The sequence below is a fragment of the Dermacentor andersoni genome, chromosome 10, assembly GCF_023375885.2.
Source record: "Dermacentor andersoni chromosome 10, qqDerAnde1_hic_scaffold, whole genome shotgun sequence".
Taxonomy (NCBI): Eukaryota; Metazoa; Arthropoda; class Arachnida; order Ixodida; family Ixodidae; genus Dermacentor; species Dermacentor andersoni.
In genome coordinates this window covers 101258897-101277165 of record NC_092823.1, presented here as the reverse complement: position 1 = coordinate 101277165, position 18269 = coordinate 101258897, and the positions used below count along the sequence as shown (strand labels likewise).

The window sequence follows — 18269 nt, the reverse complement described above, 5'->3', positions numbered from 1 at the left end:
AAAAAAAAAAAATTTAAGCTTCCAGTACCATACCTGTACGGACTGAAATCTGGCGCTCTGGATCGTATACAGACGTGCTGAAAGGAAAAAAAAGTGACACATGTATTTTACATCAAATACTGATAATCTCTATATGCCCCAAACACGCACAAATGCCTCAGAGGTCTATTAGAACTTCTATGTGTATAAGGTAGTAAATTCATCCTAAAATGCTTCAGACAACCATATTTACATCTAATCGTAAAGTACGTCGATGTTTGCGTGCATACAGAGTATGTACGATACAGGACAAACATAAGTAAACTTGAGTGACTGCCGATTCCCAACGCAGCTTACAGCTAAGCAGTTGCTTTCAAGCAGTTGAAACAGTCATTTCAGTTTTCTGCAAATAAATCACGCAAATTGAATATTGTCCACATATAACTGCTGTTTGGACGCACATGGGCCTTTAGAGCATATGTTACGGCCTCTTTACAAATGCAATCGTTCAAACAAACATTTACTACACAAGAGGGTTGACTATAGTGGTTAGTTGTTGTTGCTAGGCTTTATCTCGATGACATCAATGCCTCCTTTACTAGATGCCCGCCGCGTTGCTCGTTTTCCCATTGTAGCGGCGGTTCCCTTAGTTCAGCATAAATTCCGTAAGGCGGCGCTCGTTGCCTTTTGAACTTCCGGCGGAAGTGGCAGCGGCAGCTGAATGTTTGCGCCGGCGCGTTATATGCGCGGGCGTCTGTTAGCGAGCGTTATCGCATGCCTCCGAGATGGTGACAGATACATTGGTAATCTCAGAGGCCGCAGCACGTGACCTAAGTTGCAGGCGTTCGCCATGAGAGGCGCTCTTTGCCTTTTCGCGGAGCTGAGAAAAGGGAGAGGGCACGGAAACGAGTTTACCGGACAACGCGGCAGGCATCTAGTAAAGGAGGCATTGATGACATTTATGGGTATGCTGGGGTAGTATGCTCAAATTTCCGCTACTCATAAAATGCATTTTCATCGCACAAAAGCAATGGCATTCATAATTCATTCTCAAAGCCGAAATTAGGCCACATAAGCTTTGCGTAAACGTTACTCATAACACCCCATATACCTGACAAAAATAAACAAGGTGCGTTATATAGTTCACAGAACGACCACCAGTGAAAGCAACTGTGAACCTCGTATGACACAAGCAAATAGGGAGGCAAAGAAGGGTAATAGTTGTTTCGTATGTTTCTCATTTAGTGGAGAACGTTAAATTTTTTCCACTCAATTATTTTGACCTTCCTTCTATGGTCTACGATTATGTAATTAGTTCCTTGTACTGTTGTTTTAGGACTCAGGAAAATATGACACATCAAGTACTTGATTAACATTGTCTTTATTTGACTCCCAAGCATTTACTTTCGTACAAATATTTGCTATAGATGTCTTCCTGATTTTGCTAAGCTCGAATCCGGTTGCAGGTATAGTTAGGCTAGGGCAGCGTGTCACAATTTGGGCTGCTCGTAAAACCTAACTATATACGCTTAGGAGCGCCTAAATGCGTCATTTATTTAAAGGCGAAAAAGAAAGCAATTTCTGCGACGCGCAACCCACAACGTTCCCGTTATTTTGCACAATATGAAGTTTGTGCAACGGGGAGGGCCACGGGGAACTCAAAATATTGCGTAATATGTTCGTATAAGGCTTTAGTGTATTTGGGATGAAATTCCTTCAAATTTCTGTGTTCAGTCAACATGCATAGAACTTCACACAGGAATTTAACAATGAATTCTCCAGTTTCTCGCTAAATGTGACTTCAGTGGCATTTCTAATCACGTAAGCGCGGCGGGTTAAAATTACCGCTGCGCGTGCACACAATCATAGCGATTCGCAGACCTTGCTTAAACCATTTACTGCAAATACCGCAATTAACCCAGCCGTTTTTCTTACACATAACAGATTACGTGGACCAAACATGCGCCAAGCATAAGCAAGCTGCCACAACGGATACTCTGCGAGCCGAAATGTCAGTCGTCCAGGTAGTTCCGATACATCCTATCACCATCCCAACACAGATTCCCTAGAGTACAGTTTGCGTGCTTACAATTCGAAAACAACTGTGTCGCAACATTCAGATCCCGCCCTAAAAGGAAGCTTGACCTCTGCAAGCGTTCATCTCACACCCAGCCTCACTCCTGTAGAGTTCGTAGGACAAGCAAATGAATGTTCTTTTTTCTCGACACACCAATAAACCTAGGCTGCCTTATGCATACATGTTGTAATGGACGCATCAGGCTTCACCAATCCACTTACGAAGGCTGAGCCCATTGTAGCGATTGAAGGAATGAGTAGACACTCGAATACAGGCGGTTACAACGTTCCTTAGGAGCTGTTTAAGAACTAATAGGGGAGCGCAACTGATGCCCTACTCCAAAAAATTAATGAGGTGGTTGTCGAATGATCGATCATCGCTAAATGTGTGCACTACCCTCAGATTTAATGCCGGTTCTCAAAGCAGGCGAGTCCCATACGAGTTTCCATTGCCTCCGGCCAATTTAGCTGTCGCCAACGGTTTGTAAACTATTTTAACGGATGCTGGCCACTAGTCTGTCATAGTGGCTTAGCATCACCAGGAATATCACACCTTTCTGATCGGATTCGGACCGTACTAGTGCATGGATGACGCTCTGTCTATATTAGCGGAGGAGGTTTTGCAAATTCACCGTTTCCATTTCGTGCGAAATATGGTTGGTACTGATGTCGCAATAGTATAGGACAGAATTGAACCTGAGGCTTTTCTCCGCATGATGGAAAGTAGCAACATCCCTAACAATGTGATAAAATTAATTATTTCAATTCCATCGTCACATAAATCTTGATGTGGTGACGGACAACCGGTTGGTTTGGTCACATCCAACTTTGTAGTGCCTGAAAGCTCTGTGCTTGGGTCACTGCTTCCCGACATCGCTTTTGCGCACTTAGCATGTAAACTGCATGACGTACAAGTCACAACATTCCTCAACTACGCAGATGACGTCGCATTGTTGTCCACTCTTAGCGGCTGGACTACGCAATGTCAGTACCCATTGGAAGCCCTCGACATCGGCTATACGTGCGCTCAGGCTGTAGGCCTTGAAACTTCATCCCAGCAGTCATACGCACGTTGCTAATAACGTTCACAATAAGCAGGCCTCTACCGTGAAGGATGGCCTGACAGGCATGCTAGAGGCCAAAGAATTGCACACATGTATCGCTCGACATTCACCAGTTCCGTTACAGCAAGTCATGGCTTCGAAACATGCCTTGAACTTTGTCTACAACACTGCACTTGGTGCGCAGAATTGCGCCGAGGAGTGACCCTGCACGCTACCAGGTAGCTCGCAGCATTGTGCGTTCAGTTCTCCACCCGCGCATTGTCTATCGTGCGCAGTTTCAGGCTGATCGCGCAGCTGTGTACCAGTATGGAGTCCGTGAATAGAGATGCCATGACAGCGATCACAACACTCCCTCACGTCACAGTCATAGCTTTGTGCAAGAACACGCTCATATTAACACAGAGAAACGTTGGAGGTTCCGATTAACATTCCAGAGCTGGTCACACAACGATAGGATAATGAAGGAATGCCACAACGCTGCAGAAGCGGCACTTGGTTATGATGTTTTTGTACGGCCTCTGTATATTACGCCAAAACGACCATTCCCCGTGGTGTTGTACATCAGTTACCACACCTATCATCGCGATTAGATCATGCCTACTAGGTCGGTGTCCCATTTTGTAGAACTAACGCTTTCTTTCAATCATTTATACCTCGTACAGCAGCAGAGTGGAATCACCTTCCCGCACTGACAGCCACCATCAAAGATTACCAGCTTTTCAAGAACGCGTTAGCTAATATTGTATGAGTAGACACACCTGTTAACTTTTTATTGCAATCATCCTATTCCTTGTATCACATTCCCTATTTTTTCTTGTTTTGTATGCCTGTAACCACTCCCCTCTCCAATGGCAATGGCCCTGCGGGTACTTAAAATAAATAAATAAATAAATACTAAAAGTTATGCCTCCCGTTAAATGTACTCATAACGATCAACAGCAATATTACACGTAATATATTCTAAAGCCCGCAGCTAAGCCGCGCAATTTCCACATTACAGACACGCTACTTATAACGGGCCCCGTATAGACGCCTAAAATAAACAAGATAATTTGTTTAGTTTACCTAGAATATCAGAAATACGAACTATGAACACCGTGTGGCGCATGAAAGTGTCATAATACGGGACTTAAGTAATTCTTTGCAGCCCTTCTATTTAGTCCCGAAGCGTTAGTTAATATATTAACCTTAACATTTCTCATATTCTTGCTAAATTTGAAATTGCCGTCTTGTACGTTTTCTTCTGTTTACTGGGTGACATCGCGGGTAACGGCAGCATAACCCTCTGGAGCACTTGAACAAGTAACAGTCATTAATGGCTTTAATCATTTTGCGTATAATAAACGTTTATCATTTGTCCGTCACAAAATTTCTTCCACTTCAACGAAACTGAAACAACATGCATCACGTCAGTGACAAAGGAGACCATCAAAACCAAGTACACAATTTGTTGGCGGAATTCCGTAAAGGCTGCTCAACAATACACCATATTCACGCTATCAATCAGGTGATAGAAAAATGTGCGGAATATAACCAACCCGTATATATGGCTTTCATTGATTACAGGAAAGCGTTTGATTCAGTCGAAACCTCCACAGTCATGGACGCATTACGGAATCGGGGTGTTGAGGAGCTGCATGTAAAAATACTGAAAGGTATCTATAGCGGCTCCACAGCCACCGTCGTGCTCCATAAAGAAAGCAACAAAATCCCAATAAAGAAAGGCGTCAGGCAGGGAGATACGATCTCTCCAATGCTATTCGCAGCGTGTTTACAGGAGGTATTCGGAGACCTGGATTGGGAAGAATTGGGGATAGTAGTTAAGGGAGAACACTCTAGTAACTTGCAATTCGCTGAAGATATTGCCTTGCTTAGTAACTGAGGGGACCAATTGCAATGCATGCTCACTGACCTGGAGAGGCAAAGCTGAAGTGTGGGTCTAAAAATTAACCTGCGGAAAACTAAAGTAATGTTTAACAGTTTCGGAAGACAACAGCAGTTTACGATAGGTAGCGAGGCACTGGAGGTGGTAAGGGAATGCATCTACTTAGGGCAGGTAGTGACGGCGAATCCGGATCATGAGACGGAAATAATCAGAAGAATAAGAATGGGCTGGGGTGCGTTTGGCAGGCATTCTCAGATCATGAACAGCTGGTTGCCATTATCCCTCAAAAGAAAAGTGTATAATAGCTGTGTCTTACCAGTACTCACCTACGGGGCAGAAACCTGGAGGCTTACGAAAAGGGTTCTACTCAAATTGAGGACGACGCAGCGAGCTATGGAAAGAAGAATTATGGGTGTAACGCTAAGGGATAAAAGAGCAGATTGGGTGAGGGAACAAACGCGAGCTAATGACATAGTTGAAATCAAGAAAAAGAAATGAGCATGGGCAGGGCATGTAATGAGGAGGGAATATAACCGATGGTAATTAAGGATTGCGGACCAGATTCCAAGGGAAGGGAAGCGTAGCAAGGGGCCGCAGAAAGTTATGTGGGCGGATCAGATTAAGTTTGCAGGGACAACATGGCCACAATCAGCATATGACCGGGGTTGTTCGAGAAGTATGGGAGAGTCGGTATCCGCGCACACAGCTTTTGCTGTGAACACATGCAACGCGTTTTATTATACGGCGAACTTGAATATGACATGCTCTCTGCGGCCACAAGAGCGTACGTGACAATCTTCAGGGAAGCTGCTATGCCGGGCACTTTTCTTCTCTAGTGTTTGTGTGGGAGCTTCATTGATGATTCAACTATGTCCTTTTCCTCCAGTTGTATATGCTTCTTGGAACGTGTGCTTGTCATGCTTCCAGCTGCTATACAGACCACAAAGTGGTCTCTATAGCGGCTCTTACAGGGATGCTGCTGCCCACCAAGCTTGTCCACTGACCGCAAACAGGATACGCCCTCGAATGATAAATGATTTTCTACAGCGCAAGTTTTGTGTTTTTGTACACGCATATCACTTCTTCAGAAAGCCGATAGTACAGGATCATTGAGAAGCACTAGCCCTGCTTAAAAATTATAAAGGAAATGTGAATTTCTTTGCTATAGATTTCTAAAATTTTTCCTTCTATGGTGTTGCAAAAATGGCACAGCATATATGCACTTTGTGAAAGAAGTAGCACATACTGACAGCATGTTGTGAATAAAGCATCATCTGTGGCTTGGGAGAAAATCGATTAAAGCAAACAAATTTTCACAAGCACAGTTCTGATTATAGCTCAAACAAAAAATCCTGAAAGTGGAAGTAACCCCCCTTCTACGAATACGTTCATAGTATGTCATAACAGCAGTCAGTGTGGAGCCCATAACTAGGGTGGAGTGCCATGGAGTGGAAAATCAGACCACTCATGGGAGAAGCAGCGTGTGACACAGGAAACTGATGTTCAATGCCGGAAAATACTATTGGAGTAATTTCAACGACTTATTTCACACAAGACTGAAACTTTACGTTATTTTCCCTAATATATCCTAACTAAATCGAGGCATGATGCGAAAGAATAAGTAAATATACCCTACCGAATGTTGTTCTGCGCAGAGCCGATTTATTCCATGCTGCCTTGTGTATTGAGCAACCAAGGAGAAATAACATATAGAAGTAAACAGGAGGAGTGAGAAATGGGCCGTACAACGTAAAACTATTCCAATCTCCTTACGTCAAATTTGCGTAACCACCGACTCAAACAAAGGGCGGTGACTCGCAGGGTTGTCTGAATAGACCAATCAAACGCTCTCCTCGTTTATAGGAGGACGCTTTACTTTGCATTCAAAACGAATAACATTGCCTACAATGAGCGGCCTGTCTGATTGGCTGGCAAAAGGCGAGGAGCATGCTGAAGTGGAGAGGGATTCGATTGGGCCAAGCCAGTGCATTGAAAATCAATAACCGCATGAAAAGGATGTTGCCGGCATCTGCTATTGGTCCGCTTTCCCTTGCTTAGATAGAAGAGATAGAAGTGAGTGGTGGAAAATCGCGGTGGCATGCAACGGAAGGTTAAGAATTCCGCTAAATCGGATCCTCAGCAAAGAAGAGTTGGCAGTACAAGGTCATAAACGTGCCGACACTGCTCGATAACGTTACACGGCCACGCAAAGGTTTTATTGTACGCAAATAAACCCATGCTATCCGGCTCGTATGAGTAGCCAGTGCCTGAGCGATCGGCTGCATCCCTCTTTTATTACTTTCGGAACGGCGCAGCCTGCGGCTATTCAGAAGAAAATTCAGTTTTCTTCGGCATATTAATGCATCTTTAAAGCGTACACGTCACTTTGACGGAGTCAGTTCTCGCGGTTTCGTGACGTCACGTGAGAGGCAGGGGAAGTGGGTGCTGCCCGAAAACTTTTGACCAATAGCTGAGGGCTAATGGCGAAAAGGCGCCGAATCACAAATAACTATTGTTCTTTTGTTCGGTACAGTCATGTATAATCAGTATGAAAGCGTGATGTCAGATGGCGAGCTATTGCGGTTTTCGTGACGTCGCGTGAGAGACAGGTGAAGTGTTTGACCAATCGCAGAGGGCTGATGGCAGAAGTGGAATAGAAAAGTTTGGAATAGCTTTACTTTTTAGCACCCATGGTTTCTGTGGCAACTATATGAGGGCCTGCCTTAAATTCCTTCACGTTAAATTTGTGCAGTCACATTGTCCCACTGCAGGCCGCAGCACGACATGCAACAGGAACTCCTTGAATTATTCTAGGACCCGAAAATTCAAAAGCACAGCGCAGGCTGTCAGAGATGCGGAAGCAAGAAGCGTCTCTTTAAGCTTGATACCAATATGTTCCAAGAGTGCAATCAATGCTTGGTGTGACACAATATTTTACATCCTGACCACACTGACCTCTGCATAAAAAAAAAAAAAAAAAGCTGAGAAGCGGCTCTTATGTGCACACGTTGCCATGGAAGGAAATGGCTCCTGCAGACATGCGAGTTGGTTTCGAAACCCGCGAACCGATGAAGTTAGTAGCGGAGCGCTTTAACGGAAAGCGGGCTTTGTAGGTTTGGCCGGTGGTATGAAAATTAAGGCTATGTAACGTGTTATGTATTAATATATAGCGGCATCTATCACACATATATATTGCAGAGATAAATATACATGTATATAGCAGTGCGTGATTTATTGCTGAAGCCTGCGCCACAAGAAATTCGCAATTTCGTGGAAGGAGCTGAATTAAAAGAGCGGTAAGAATACGCTATATTTATTCAACTGCTTGTAAGGTGGGTTAAAGGCTCACCGTTTAGTCGAACATCGAACTAATTGCACGCGGTATATTACTAAGAGGCGTATACCTAAAACTTTCATACGAAACGCTGGTACTCCTGCCTCTTTAATTGTTTCTGAAGGTAGTTCAAACCGAATGAACGTATTTTTAAAGAAAAACTAACTTCACGACAATAGAATGCATAAACATCCGCTTCTTGGAGCCCTCTATTGGTAAATTTGGGACCTTGTGACGCATCCTAAGGTGCGGCGTGATTCAGAATCATCAGTTGATATTTCATGGTCGCATCCTTTCGTTCTCATTCTGAAAACACTTAAGCCTTGAACATAGGTAAACTCAGCAGCTTAGGCAGAGCAGGAAGAGCCTTGAGCGAGTCCAGTTATATTCGTTCGTTAATAGTAACCCAGTTGAATAAAGGAACAGGGTGTCAAAAAAAGAATAGAACCTGCGATTGACATGGTAGCGCAACACTAAGATGTTTGTGGCGACACACTCTGCGCATATTTCCGCGCAGCCTCCGCCTTGTTATCATCCGGCCCAGCGTAACATGGTTATACGCTGGACTGCATTACCGATAAAACACAGCGCCACCGCTGCGTCACACGAAGTATGTGTCACCAACGGTGGCTACAAAAACAGGCTGCCCGGATGCGAAGTGTCGCTTTTTCCCTTCCGCTACAGAGATGGGCCTAGCTTTCGTATGCTCATCCGCTGCCACCGTTAATCGAATAAACAGTTAAGTTTTTATGTTGGGATTCGTCCTTCGGCAGACACGACATCCCCCATCTGTTGACCCGGACAACGGACAATTACACATTCCCATGGACGAGCAAGACGCCCTTCAACGAAAGCTGGAGCTTCTCCAGAAGCAGCTTCACACGCAGCAAGAGATGATCGAGAAGCAAGAGCAACAGCTTCAGGAACGGCACAACCAACCCAATGATTCCGTGCAGCAGCATCCTGCCGGCTCCACCGAGGACGTCAGAACCCCGGCAGACGGCATCCAGCATGTTGCCCCGCTGTCAAGCTTCCGACGTTTGGGCCGACTCGCCCGAGCTATGGTTCGCCCAAGTCGAGGCCCAGTTCGCCCTCGCGCACATCACACAAGACCGGACCCGCTACAATTGTGTCGTCGCCCACCTCGATGCCCGCTACGCCAACGAGGTCCGGGGTATCCTTGCCAAACCGCCAACAGCCAACATTTACGAACACCTCAAGACTGAACTCATCCGCCGCCTGCCACTCTCGGAAAACCAGAAGGTGCAACAACTTCAGTCCGCAGAACTTGCCGAGCGTAATCCTTTGCAGCTCATCCACCACATGCGTGCTCTCGCGGGCAACGTGGAAGTCCAGGATTCCTTCCTGTGAGCACTTTGGCTTCAGCAACTTGTACCGCACGCCCAGGCAATTCTGCAGGCTCAGTTTACGCTACCTCTCGACCAAGTTGCCGGGATCACTGATCGCGTCATCGAGGTCTCTGCCGCAGTTGTCGCCCGCCGTCCAGGCTGTCGCTGCACCGCTGAACACCAGAGCTTTCGCGCCGTATCGACGATATCAATCGACAGTTCAGCTCTATTCAACGACGCCTGGATCAACACTTGCCGACGCGCCACTCGCAAAACCGTGACCGTAACACAACCCGGTTGCAGGAGCCTGGTGACGACGACCGGTGCTACTACCATCGAAGCTTCGGAGACAGAGCTCGACAATGTCGACCACCCTGCTCCGCTGGACATAAGGGAAACAACGGCGGCTCGTAGGCATGGCTGCGAGCTGCCAACCTGGAGGCCATCGCATCTGCGTCACCGACTAAATTACAAAGTAGTGGTTCCTTGTCGACAGCGTTTCCGACATTTGCTGCTACCCACGAGCCCATCTTCAACGTACCCGTCCTCCTACGCCTTTCGAGCTAAGCGCGGCAAACCGATTCACAATGAAGACTTACGGCTCGCTCCGCCAGCACGTCCAGCTTAAAAACCTACGCCGTGGCCTTCATTGGAATTTTGCCATCGCCGACGTCATAGAGCCAACGATCGGCTCAGACTTTTTGACTCACTACATCCTGCTTCCGGACTGCCACCACGACCATCTCATCGATGCGACAACGGGATATTCTTCGCCAGGATAGCGAACGACTACACACCAGCCAAGCATCAAAGTACTATGTGTTGAAAACAATTCCCCGTACCACGCCATGCTCGCCGAATTTCCCCGTTTGACGCGCCCTAGCGGGTTGCCACGTGATGTGCAGCACACCACTGTGCACTACATTCGCACCACCCCGGACCCCCCGGTTTTCTGCCGTGCCCGTCGCCTTGCCCCAGACCACATGCGCATAGCCAAAGCTGAGTTTGAACCCATGCTCCGTGAGGGAATCGCCCGCAGCTTCTAATGCCCATGGGCCTCGCCACTTCAGCTTGTCCCAAAGACCACCAAAGGCTGGCGGCCCTGTTGGGGCAACCGTGCCCTCAACGCCCGTACCATTCTGGACAGGTTAACCACATACAGGACTTCACCCATCGCATTTATGGCTGCCACGCTTTCTCCGTGCTAGACTTTGTGAAGGCCTACACGCAGATAGCTGTCAATCCGGACGACAAACCCGAAAACTGCAATCATTACCACTTTTGGTTTGTTCGAGTTTCCCTTCATAAGCTTTGGCCTGAGGAACGCAGGACAAACCTTCCAACGCTTCATCGACGAAGTGGTCCGCGGCTTCGACTTCTGCTTCGTCTGCTTGATGACATATTGCTCTTTTCCCGTAACGCCGACGAACACCACAGGCACTTTCTTCTAATTTTCCAACTCCTCGATGACCACGGCCTACTCGTCAATGTCCCAAAGATCACACTCGGCGCTTCAGTCGTCAAATTCCTCGGCCATGAAGTTTCATCAGAGGGAACTCGACCGTTGCCTCGACGCATCTGAGACCTGCAAAATTACCCTCAACCCACCACCGCTAAAGACATTCGCCGTTTCCTCGACATGCTGAACATTTACAGGCGTTTCTTGCCACACGCAGCCGACTACCAGGCTCCAATCCATGATGCCTTAGCTGGTCTACGAGGAAACCAACCCTTCACGTCGACACCGGCTTTAACGAAACTTTTCGAAGAATGCAAAGCTGCTCTCTGTACCGCCACACTTCTCTACCATCCTGCGCCTAACGTTCCCTTGAGGCTCTTCACGAACGCCTCTAGCTTCGCCGTCGCCGCCACCCTTATGCAATGCGTGGAAAACACCTGGCACCCCTTGGCGCTCTTCGCCAAGAAACTTTCATCTCGGAAAACGATCTCTTCTGCAGCCAGTCCCACCGGTGAAACCACGACCTCCACCCCGTCGAGTTCACCAGCTTACTACAGCGAACTTTTGTCGATATACGAAGCAGTTCAACACTTTCGCCAGATTATCGAAACACAGCACTGCACTATCTACACCCACCATAATCATCTGACCTACGCCTTCTCTCAACGCCGGGACAAACTCCCGTCGGGCCAGCAGAACTAGCTTTCGTTCATTGCCCAATTTACCACCGAAAAAAAAAATTAAATTAATTTATGGGGTTTTACGTGCCAGAACCTCTTTCTGATTATGAGGCACGCCGTAGTGGAGGACTCGGGAGATTTCGACCATCTAGGCTTCTTTAACGTGCACCTAAATCTAAGTACACGGGTGTTGTCGCATTTCGCCCCCATCGAAATGCGGCCGCCGTGGCCGGAATTCGATCCCGCGACCTCGAGCTCAGCAGCCCAACACCAAAGGAACTGAGCAACCACGGCGGGTAATTTACCAGCGACATCCAACATGTCAGCGGGAAGGACAACGTGGTCGCCGACGCGCTTTCACGTGTGGCAGCTATCAGCTCTTCGCAGATAACAGATGACGTCCTCGCCGAGGCTCGGACTACGGACGTCGAATGGTAGGAACTTCTTTAGGGTGGGTCCTCACTACAGCTGCAACAAGTTCTCATACCTGGATCGACAACGACTATCTACTTCGACATGTTACCAGCACGAAGCAGGCCTTAAGTGGATTGGATTGGATTGGATTGGAGAAACTTTATTTATGCCTGCAGTTGGGCGCTCGCGCGCCCCGACGAGGGCCTACGTCATCCTCGAAGTTGCCGTTACTCGGCGCGGGTCTCCGCTCGCCGTTGCCGGCTCGCTGGGTCCGTGCCTTTCGAGCGCCTCGAGGACCTGCTGGACGGCCCAGAGCTGATCGTCTCGGTCGTAGCTCTTTGCGGCTGCCTCGAGCCGCGGTGGGAGTGTTCTTGATTTAGCGTCTTCTGGATATTTCATGCAGTCCCACAAGATGTGCGTGTAGTCTGCGGTCTCCCTCCGGCAGACTCTGCACATATCTGTCGGATATGTCTCGGGGTACATGCGATGCATCAGTTTCGGGCTCGGTAGCGATCCGGTCTGGAGCTGTCTCAGCACTACCGCCTCCGCTCGACTCAGTCTCGGGTGTGGGGGTGGAAGAGTCCTGCGAGCCAAGCGGTAGGCCTTCGCGATTTCATTGTAATCCGTCATGCGGTCCTTAGTTCCGAACCACGTCGGACGGTCTCTCGCCGGGGCGCGGTTGGTTAGCGCTCGCGCCGCGGCGTGTGCCGTCTCATTATGGTTCTCATTGCGTTCCGACGCGTCGCCCGCGTGCGCCGGGAACCACTTGAGTCGTACTTTTCGTTCGTCTAGTTTCACCGCTCGCAGTATGCGCTCAGCCTTCCTGCAGATTTGCCCTTTGGCGAAGTTACGCACCGCCTGTCTTGAGTCACTCAGCACCGTATGGCATTCTGCGTCGGCGATGGCCAGGGCGATGGCTACCTCCTCCGCTTGCTCCGCTTCGGTGCTTCTCACGCTCGCTGCCGTCCTCGTGGCGCCGGTTGACGCCTCTATGACGACCGCTGCGAAGGCGTTCCGTTGGTATTCGGCCGCGTCCACGTACCGCGCGTGTTCGTCATTGGCATGTTGGTCGATGAGAGCCTTGGCCCTCGCCGCTCTTCTTCCCTTGTTGAACTCGGGATTCATGTTCTTCGGTATGGGGTCGATTCTGGTCTGGCGTCGGACCTCTTCGGGGACGGGGAGCTTCATCTCCACCTCGTTCGAGCGTCTTATTCCCAGATCGTCCAGTATCTTCCTCCCGGCTTTGGTCATGGACAGCCGCTCCAGTTGAGAGGTCCGTTGCGCTTCGGCTATTTCTTCGAGCGTATTGTGTAGCCCGAGTTGTAACAAGCGGGTCGTGCTTGTGGACTCGAACAGGCCCAGCGCCGTCTTGTACGCTCTTCTGATGAGCACGTTGATCTTGTTTCGTTCGTGTTGCAGCCATCTGTGGTAGGCTGCAACGTACGCGACGTGGCTGATGACGAAAGATTGGACGAGCCTAATTAGGCTCTCCTCTCTCATGCCAGCCTTTCGGGAGGTGACTCGCTTGAGGAGTCGAATCGCGTTGGCTGCTTTTGCCTTGAGACGGGTGATGGTTTCGCCGTTCCTTCCGTGCTTTTCGATGACCATGCCTAGGATCCTAATTTTGCCGACCTCGGGGATCACGTTGCCGGATTTGGTCACGATTCTGATTTTTTCGCTTTCGCGTTGTCTGGACTTGCCTCTGCTGTATTTGGTAGGTGGGAGTATGAGAAGCTCCGATTTGCTCGGCGAACATCTCAGTCCGGTGCCTTCCAGCTGGTCTTCTATTGCGTCGACGGCGGCTTGCAGCGCGCCCTCGATGTGTGCGTCGCTGCCACCGGTCACCCATATCGTGATATCGTCCGCGTAGATGGTGTGCCTGACGTCTTCGATGCGCCCGAGCTTTTCGGCCACTCCGATCATTACCAGGTTGAACAGCATCGGCGAAATGACCGATCCCTGCGGTGTTCCGGTGCTCCCGAGCTTCTTCTCTTGCGTCTGTAGGTCGCCTGCTCGTAGCTCGACTGTCCTGTCCGTGAGGAAGTCCTTGATGTAGTTGTAGGATCTTTCCCCCATGTTGAGCTTGGAGACTTGGGACAGAATCGCCGAGTGTTTCACCTTATCGAAGGCGCTCTGCAGGTCGAGCCCTAGGATGGCTTTGTTGTCGCGGGCGCTGCCACCATCATCGATGATTTGGTGTTTGAGCTGCAGCATCGCGTCCTGCGTGCTGAGATGCTGTCTGAAGCCGATCAAAGTGGCCGGGTACAGCCCTTCTCGCTCCAGGTAGTCTTGCCACCTGTTGAGCAGGACGTGCTCCAGCACCTTGCCCACGCAGGACGTGAGCGAGATGGGCCGGAGGTTATCCGTGTCCGGCGGCTTCCCCGGCTTGGGGATCAGGATGGTCTTGGCTGTCTTCCACAGCTTTGGCAGCGCGCCCGCTCTCCAGCACTTGTTGTAGTATTTTGCGAGCTTTTCAATCGAGCCGTCATCGAGGTTCTTGAGCGCCTTGTTCGTGACGAGGTCCGGGCCGGCTGCCGACCGGCTGTTGAGGTCGTGCAGGGCCGCGCGTACCTCCTCGACGTCGATGTCACGATCCAGCTTCGCGTTAGGCCGGCCGCTGTACGGCGCGTGTTCGGTAGGTGTAGTCGGCAGGTATTTGTCGTTAATGCGCCTGGTGACTTCATCGACGCCGTGTGCTGAGACCGCCCGATGTATGAGCCTGGCGAGTCTGTCCCTTTGGTGCGACTTGGTCTTCGTTTCGTCGAGCAGGTGCCGCAGTAGGTTCCACGTCTTCCCGCTATGCATCTGCCCGTCTGCCGCGTTGCAGATCTCGTTCCACTGTTGCATGCAGAGAGTGCCCCTTTCCCATCGCCGTGGCCTCTTCAACCAGCTGCATAATCTCAGCTATCCCCGCATACGTGCCTCTACACGCCTCGCGGTTGACCGCTATGTCTGGCCCTCCATGCAGCAAGATTGCTGCACCTGGGCGGGCTCCTGCATTAAATGCCAGCGTGCTAGTCACCAGGCAAGTCACTTCGCCGTTCGGAGCATTCCCCTAGCCTTCCTGTCGGTTTCAACACGTCCACAATGACACACGTGTATTGCATGTATCAATATCATAGGGCCCTTTCCCCCAACTGGACCCTATCGCTACTGCCTCACCGCCACCTGTCGTTATATTCGATGGCCTGAGGCATGACCCCCCCTTCCAGGAAATCACCGCGGAAGAGGTCGCGTCGGCCTTCTTCGCCGGCTGTATTGCTCGCTTCGGGCCCCCTCACCGCGACACCACCGACCAAGGACGACAGTTCAAATAACACCTTTTCAGGCTCCTCGGGCTGACTATCGGGTTCGAGCACTCGAGGACCACCAGCTACCACCCCTGCGCCAACGGGATGATCGAGCGTTTCCACCGATAGTTAAAAGCACTGATCATGTGCCATCTGAACTCAACCTGGCTTGAAGCCATCCCAGCCATCGCCCTAGGTCTTCGCGCCACCTTCAAGCCGGATATTTCGGCTACACACGCAGTGCTCGCCTACGGGGAAGCAGTCGGTTTGCCAGGCGAATTTCTTGCTGCACCGTCATCCACCACCGCGACGTCAGATCCCACCGATTTCGTCGCCCGACTCCAATGCACCATCGCTGCCCTTCGCTAGTCACCTGCAGCTCACCACTGTAAAACTGCCCCTTTCGTTTTCCAGGATCTGGCAACGTTCAGGCACACTTTTCTCCGCGACAACATCGTCCGCAGGCCTTTGCAGCCACCTTACAGCGGACCTTACCCAGTTCTCCGTCGCGACGACAAAACCTTCACCCTGCGCGTTAAGAGGAACGACATCCGCATCTTTATCAACCGGCTGAAGCCAGCCTACATCAATTTCGCTGAACCGCGAAATACCAGTGCACCCACAGGCGTCCGTCCACAACCCCCGATATCGCAGCCTGCTTCTGTCACTACACGCTAGAGACGTCGGGTACGCTGCAGAGATTTTTACAAGCCCTGAGGGCTCTCCAGTACGCGGGGGGGGGGGGGGATTTAGCGACACACTCTGCGCATATTTCAGCGCAGCCTCCGTCTTGGTATTATACGACCGAGCGTAACACAGCTACACGCTGGACTGCGTTGCCGATAAAACACAGCGCCACCGCTGCGTCACCCGAGGTATGCGTCACTGACGGTGGCTAGAAAACAGGTTGCCCGGCTGGGAAGAGTTGCTTTTTTTCCTTCCGCTACCGAGACGGGCGTAGCGTTGGTATGCTCGTCCGCTGCCACCGCTAATCGAATAAACAGTTATTACGTTTTTATGTTGGGATTCATGCTTCAACAGACACGACATCCATCTCACGTGTTCATCGCTGTAGTTGTAAACGGTGCAAAAATTTTACCCTGGGGTTCCATAACACGCGCCGGAAATAGTTACCAGGCGCTTTTTCATTCGCATGCATAAGTGGCAGCTATCACTGGCGTTGGGTGGGTGACCTGGCGTTACGCAGCACAATTTTATTGCTGCTCGTCTACCGTGACATCCAGTTCAATGGTCAGAAATGTTTGGTTAACGTATGAGGCTAAATATTTAACTTGCAAAAGTAGTTCTCAGAATCCAAAAATAGATATACTTACTTTGTAAAAAAGTAAATAGCAGTTTCATTTGTTTTACGTTGACGTGGTTGGTATTCTTGCAGTTTTTGTAATGTCGCAGTGCTGTTTATGTCATTCTTGCCGGGTATTTTAACTGCCACCTCCGGTTTCTGTAAAATGTTCAACCGGTGAAAATACCTTAAAAATAGGACCTCTGCTGTTCTATTAAAATAAAATGTTCAGAAGCCAATACACACTATGAGAAATCCATATTTCTATGGAAGGTTTAAAGCTGGACAACTACACTACCTCTACAGAGAAGATCATGTAAATATTGAGACTTCTTCATGTAATACATTTGATAACCATCCTCATGATCTGTCTAAGCCAGCTACAGGACAAACAACTCTCTTTGCACTCGAACAACCTTTCCTATTTTCGTCCCTCAATCGGCTGAACATATTCTGTGTCTGCAGAATGTGTGTTTATATTGCGAAATCTATTATTCTGCAGAACTTAGCCACGCTTGAATGGGTGAAGTTTCGTGCCTTAAAACTGGGATAAAAAAGTTCTGGCACTCCCGTAATCGACAATAGATGTCAGGATGAAATGGGTGTCGGCAAAACAGATTGGTTGGAGTAATTGCGGTTAGTCACAACCATCTCACAACCATGCACGGCGCTCCGGATGCTGCCGTCCAATTCAAGCAGCGTGGCGCCATCTTTCGAACGAGACAGCACGGAAACCCCGCTGCGGAACTCACAAACCATTGGCGTTGAAAACAGCACAGGCAACCGTGTCCCAGTGCAAAAAAATGAGTATCAAGTCTATGGTTCATAGTATCTGGCTTTTTACCATCGCAATTAGAAATGATAAAACTTCAGGGTACTATAAGTTGCAGCTTGAGTGATACTGTGAATAAATATTAGGAAGAAATCGAAAGCAACATTGCTGTTACTTGTTTGGGCAGTAATTGGTGTATGTAATATGGTCCTGTACAAAGGGCAGGGGGTCAGAGACCGCATTTTTAAGTTTCGATTGGTTGCCAGGATGATCTAATTTTATTCTTCCAACACTACCCGGATGTTCTCGTCTTACCGCCAGTTTAACTGCGGTGGATTTGCGCTCCAGGTCACCTTAGGGTCTCAGAAAATAGGTGTTAAATGCATTTCATGTTTAAAATAGTTTTCTAGAGACATATTGAGTACGTAATAACCAGAATGAACTTCAATATCTACAAATAACAGTTCGAAAATAAAAACTGCGGAAGTGTACTGTTGCTAGCATTGTCTTAACTTATATCCTTTGCCTATGCTAAACAAGTCAAGTTCACTGTTGATGGTATTTTTTCGAACAAGGACGTAATACAGGTTAAACAAACACTAGCACTGCACTGCGGATACTTGCAATACAGTGCCCTGTAGTTGTAGCGTGGAGTAGTTGCAGT

The 18269-nt window shown here is 49.0% G+C and overlaps 1 protein-coding gene across 1 annotated transcript; it reads left to right on the top strand.

Annotated features, from left to right (window-relative positions):
• The first annotated feature begins 9280 nt into the window (after nt 1-9280).
• Nucleotides 9281-9709, top strand: LOC126543584 (uncharacterized). Its single transcript, XM_050190693.1, has one exon. It carries the CDS (start codon nt 9281-9283, stop codon nt 9707-9709), a length of 429 nt encoding a protein of 142 aa, XP_050046650.1.
• Nucleotides 9710-18269: the final 8560 nt, after the last annotated feature.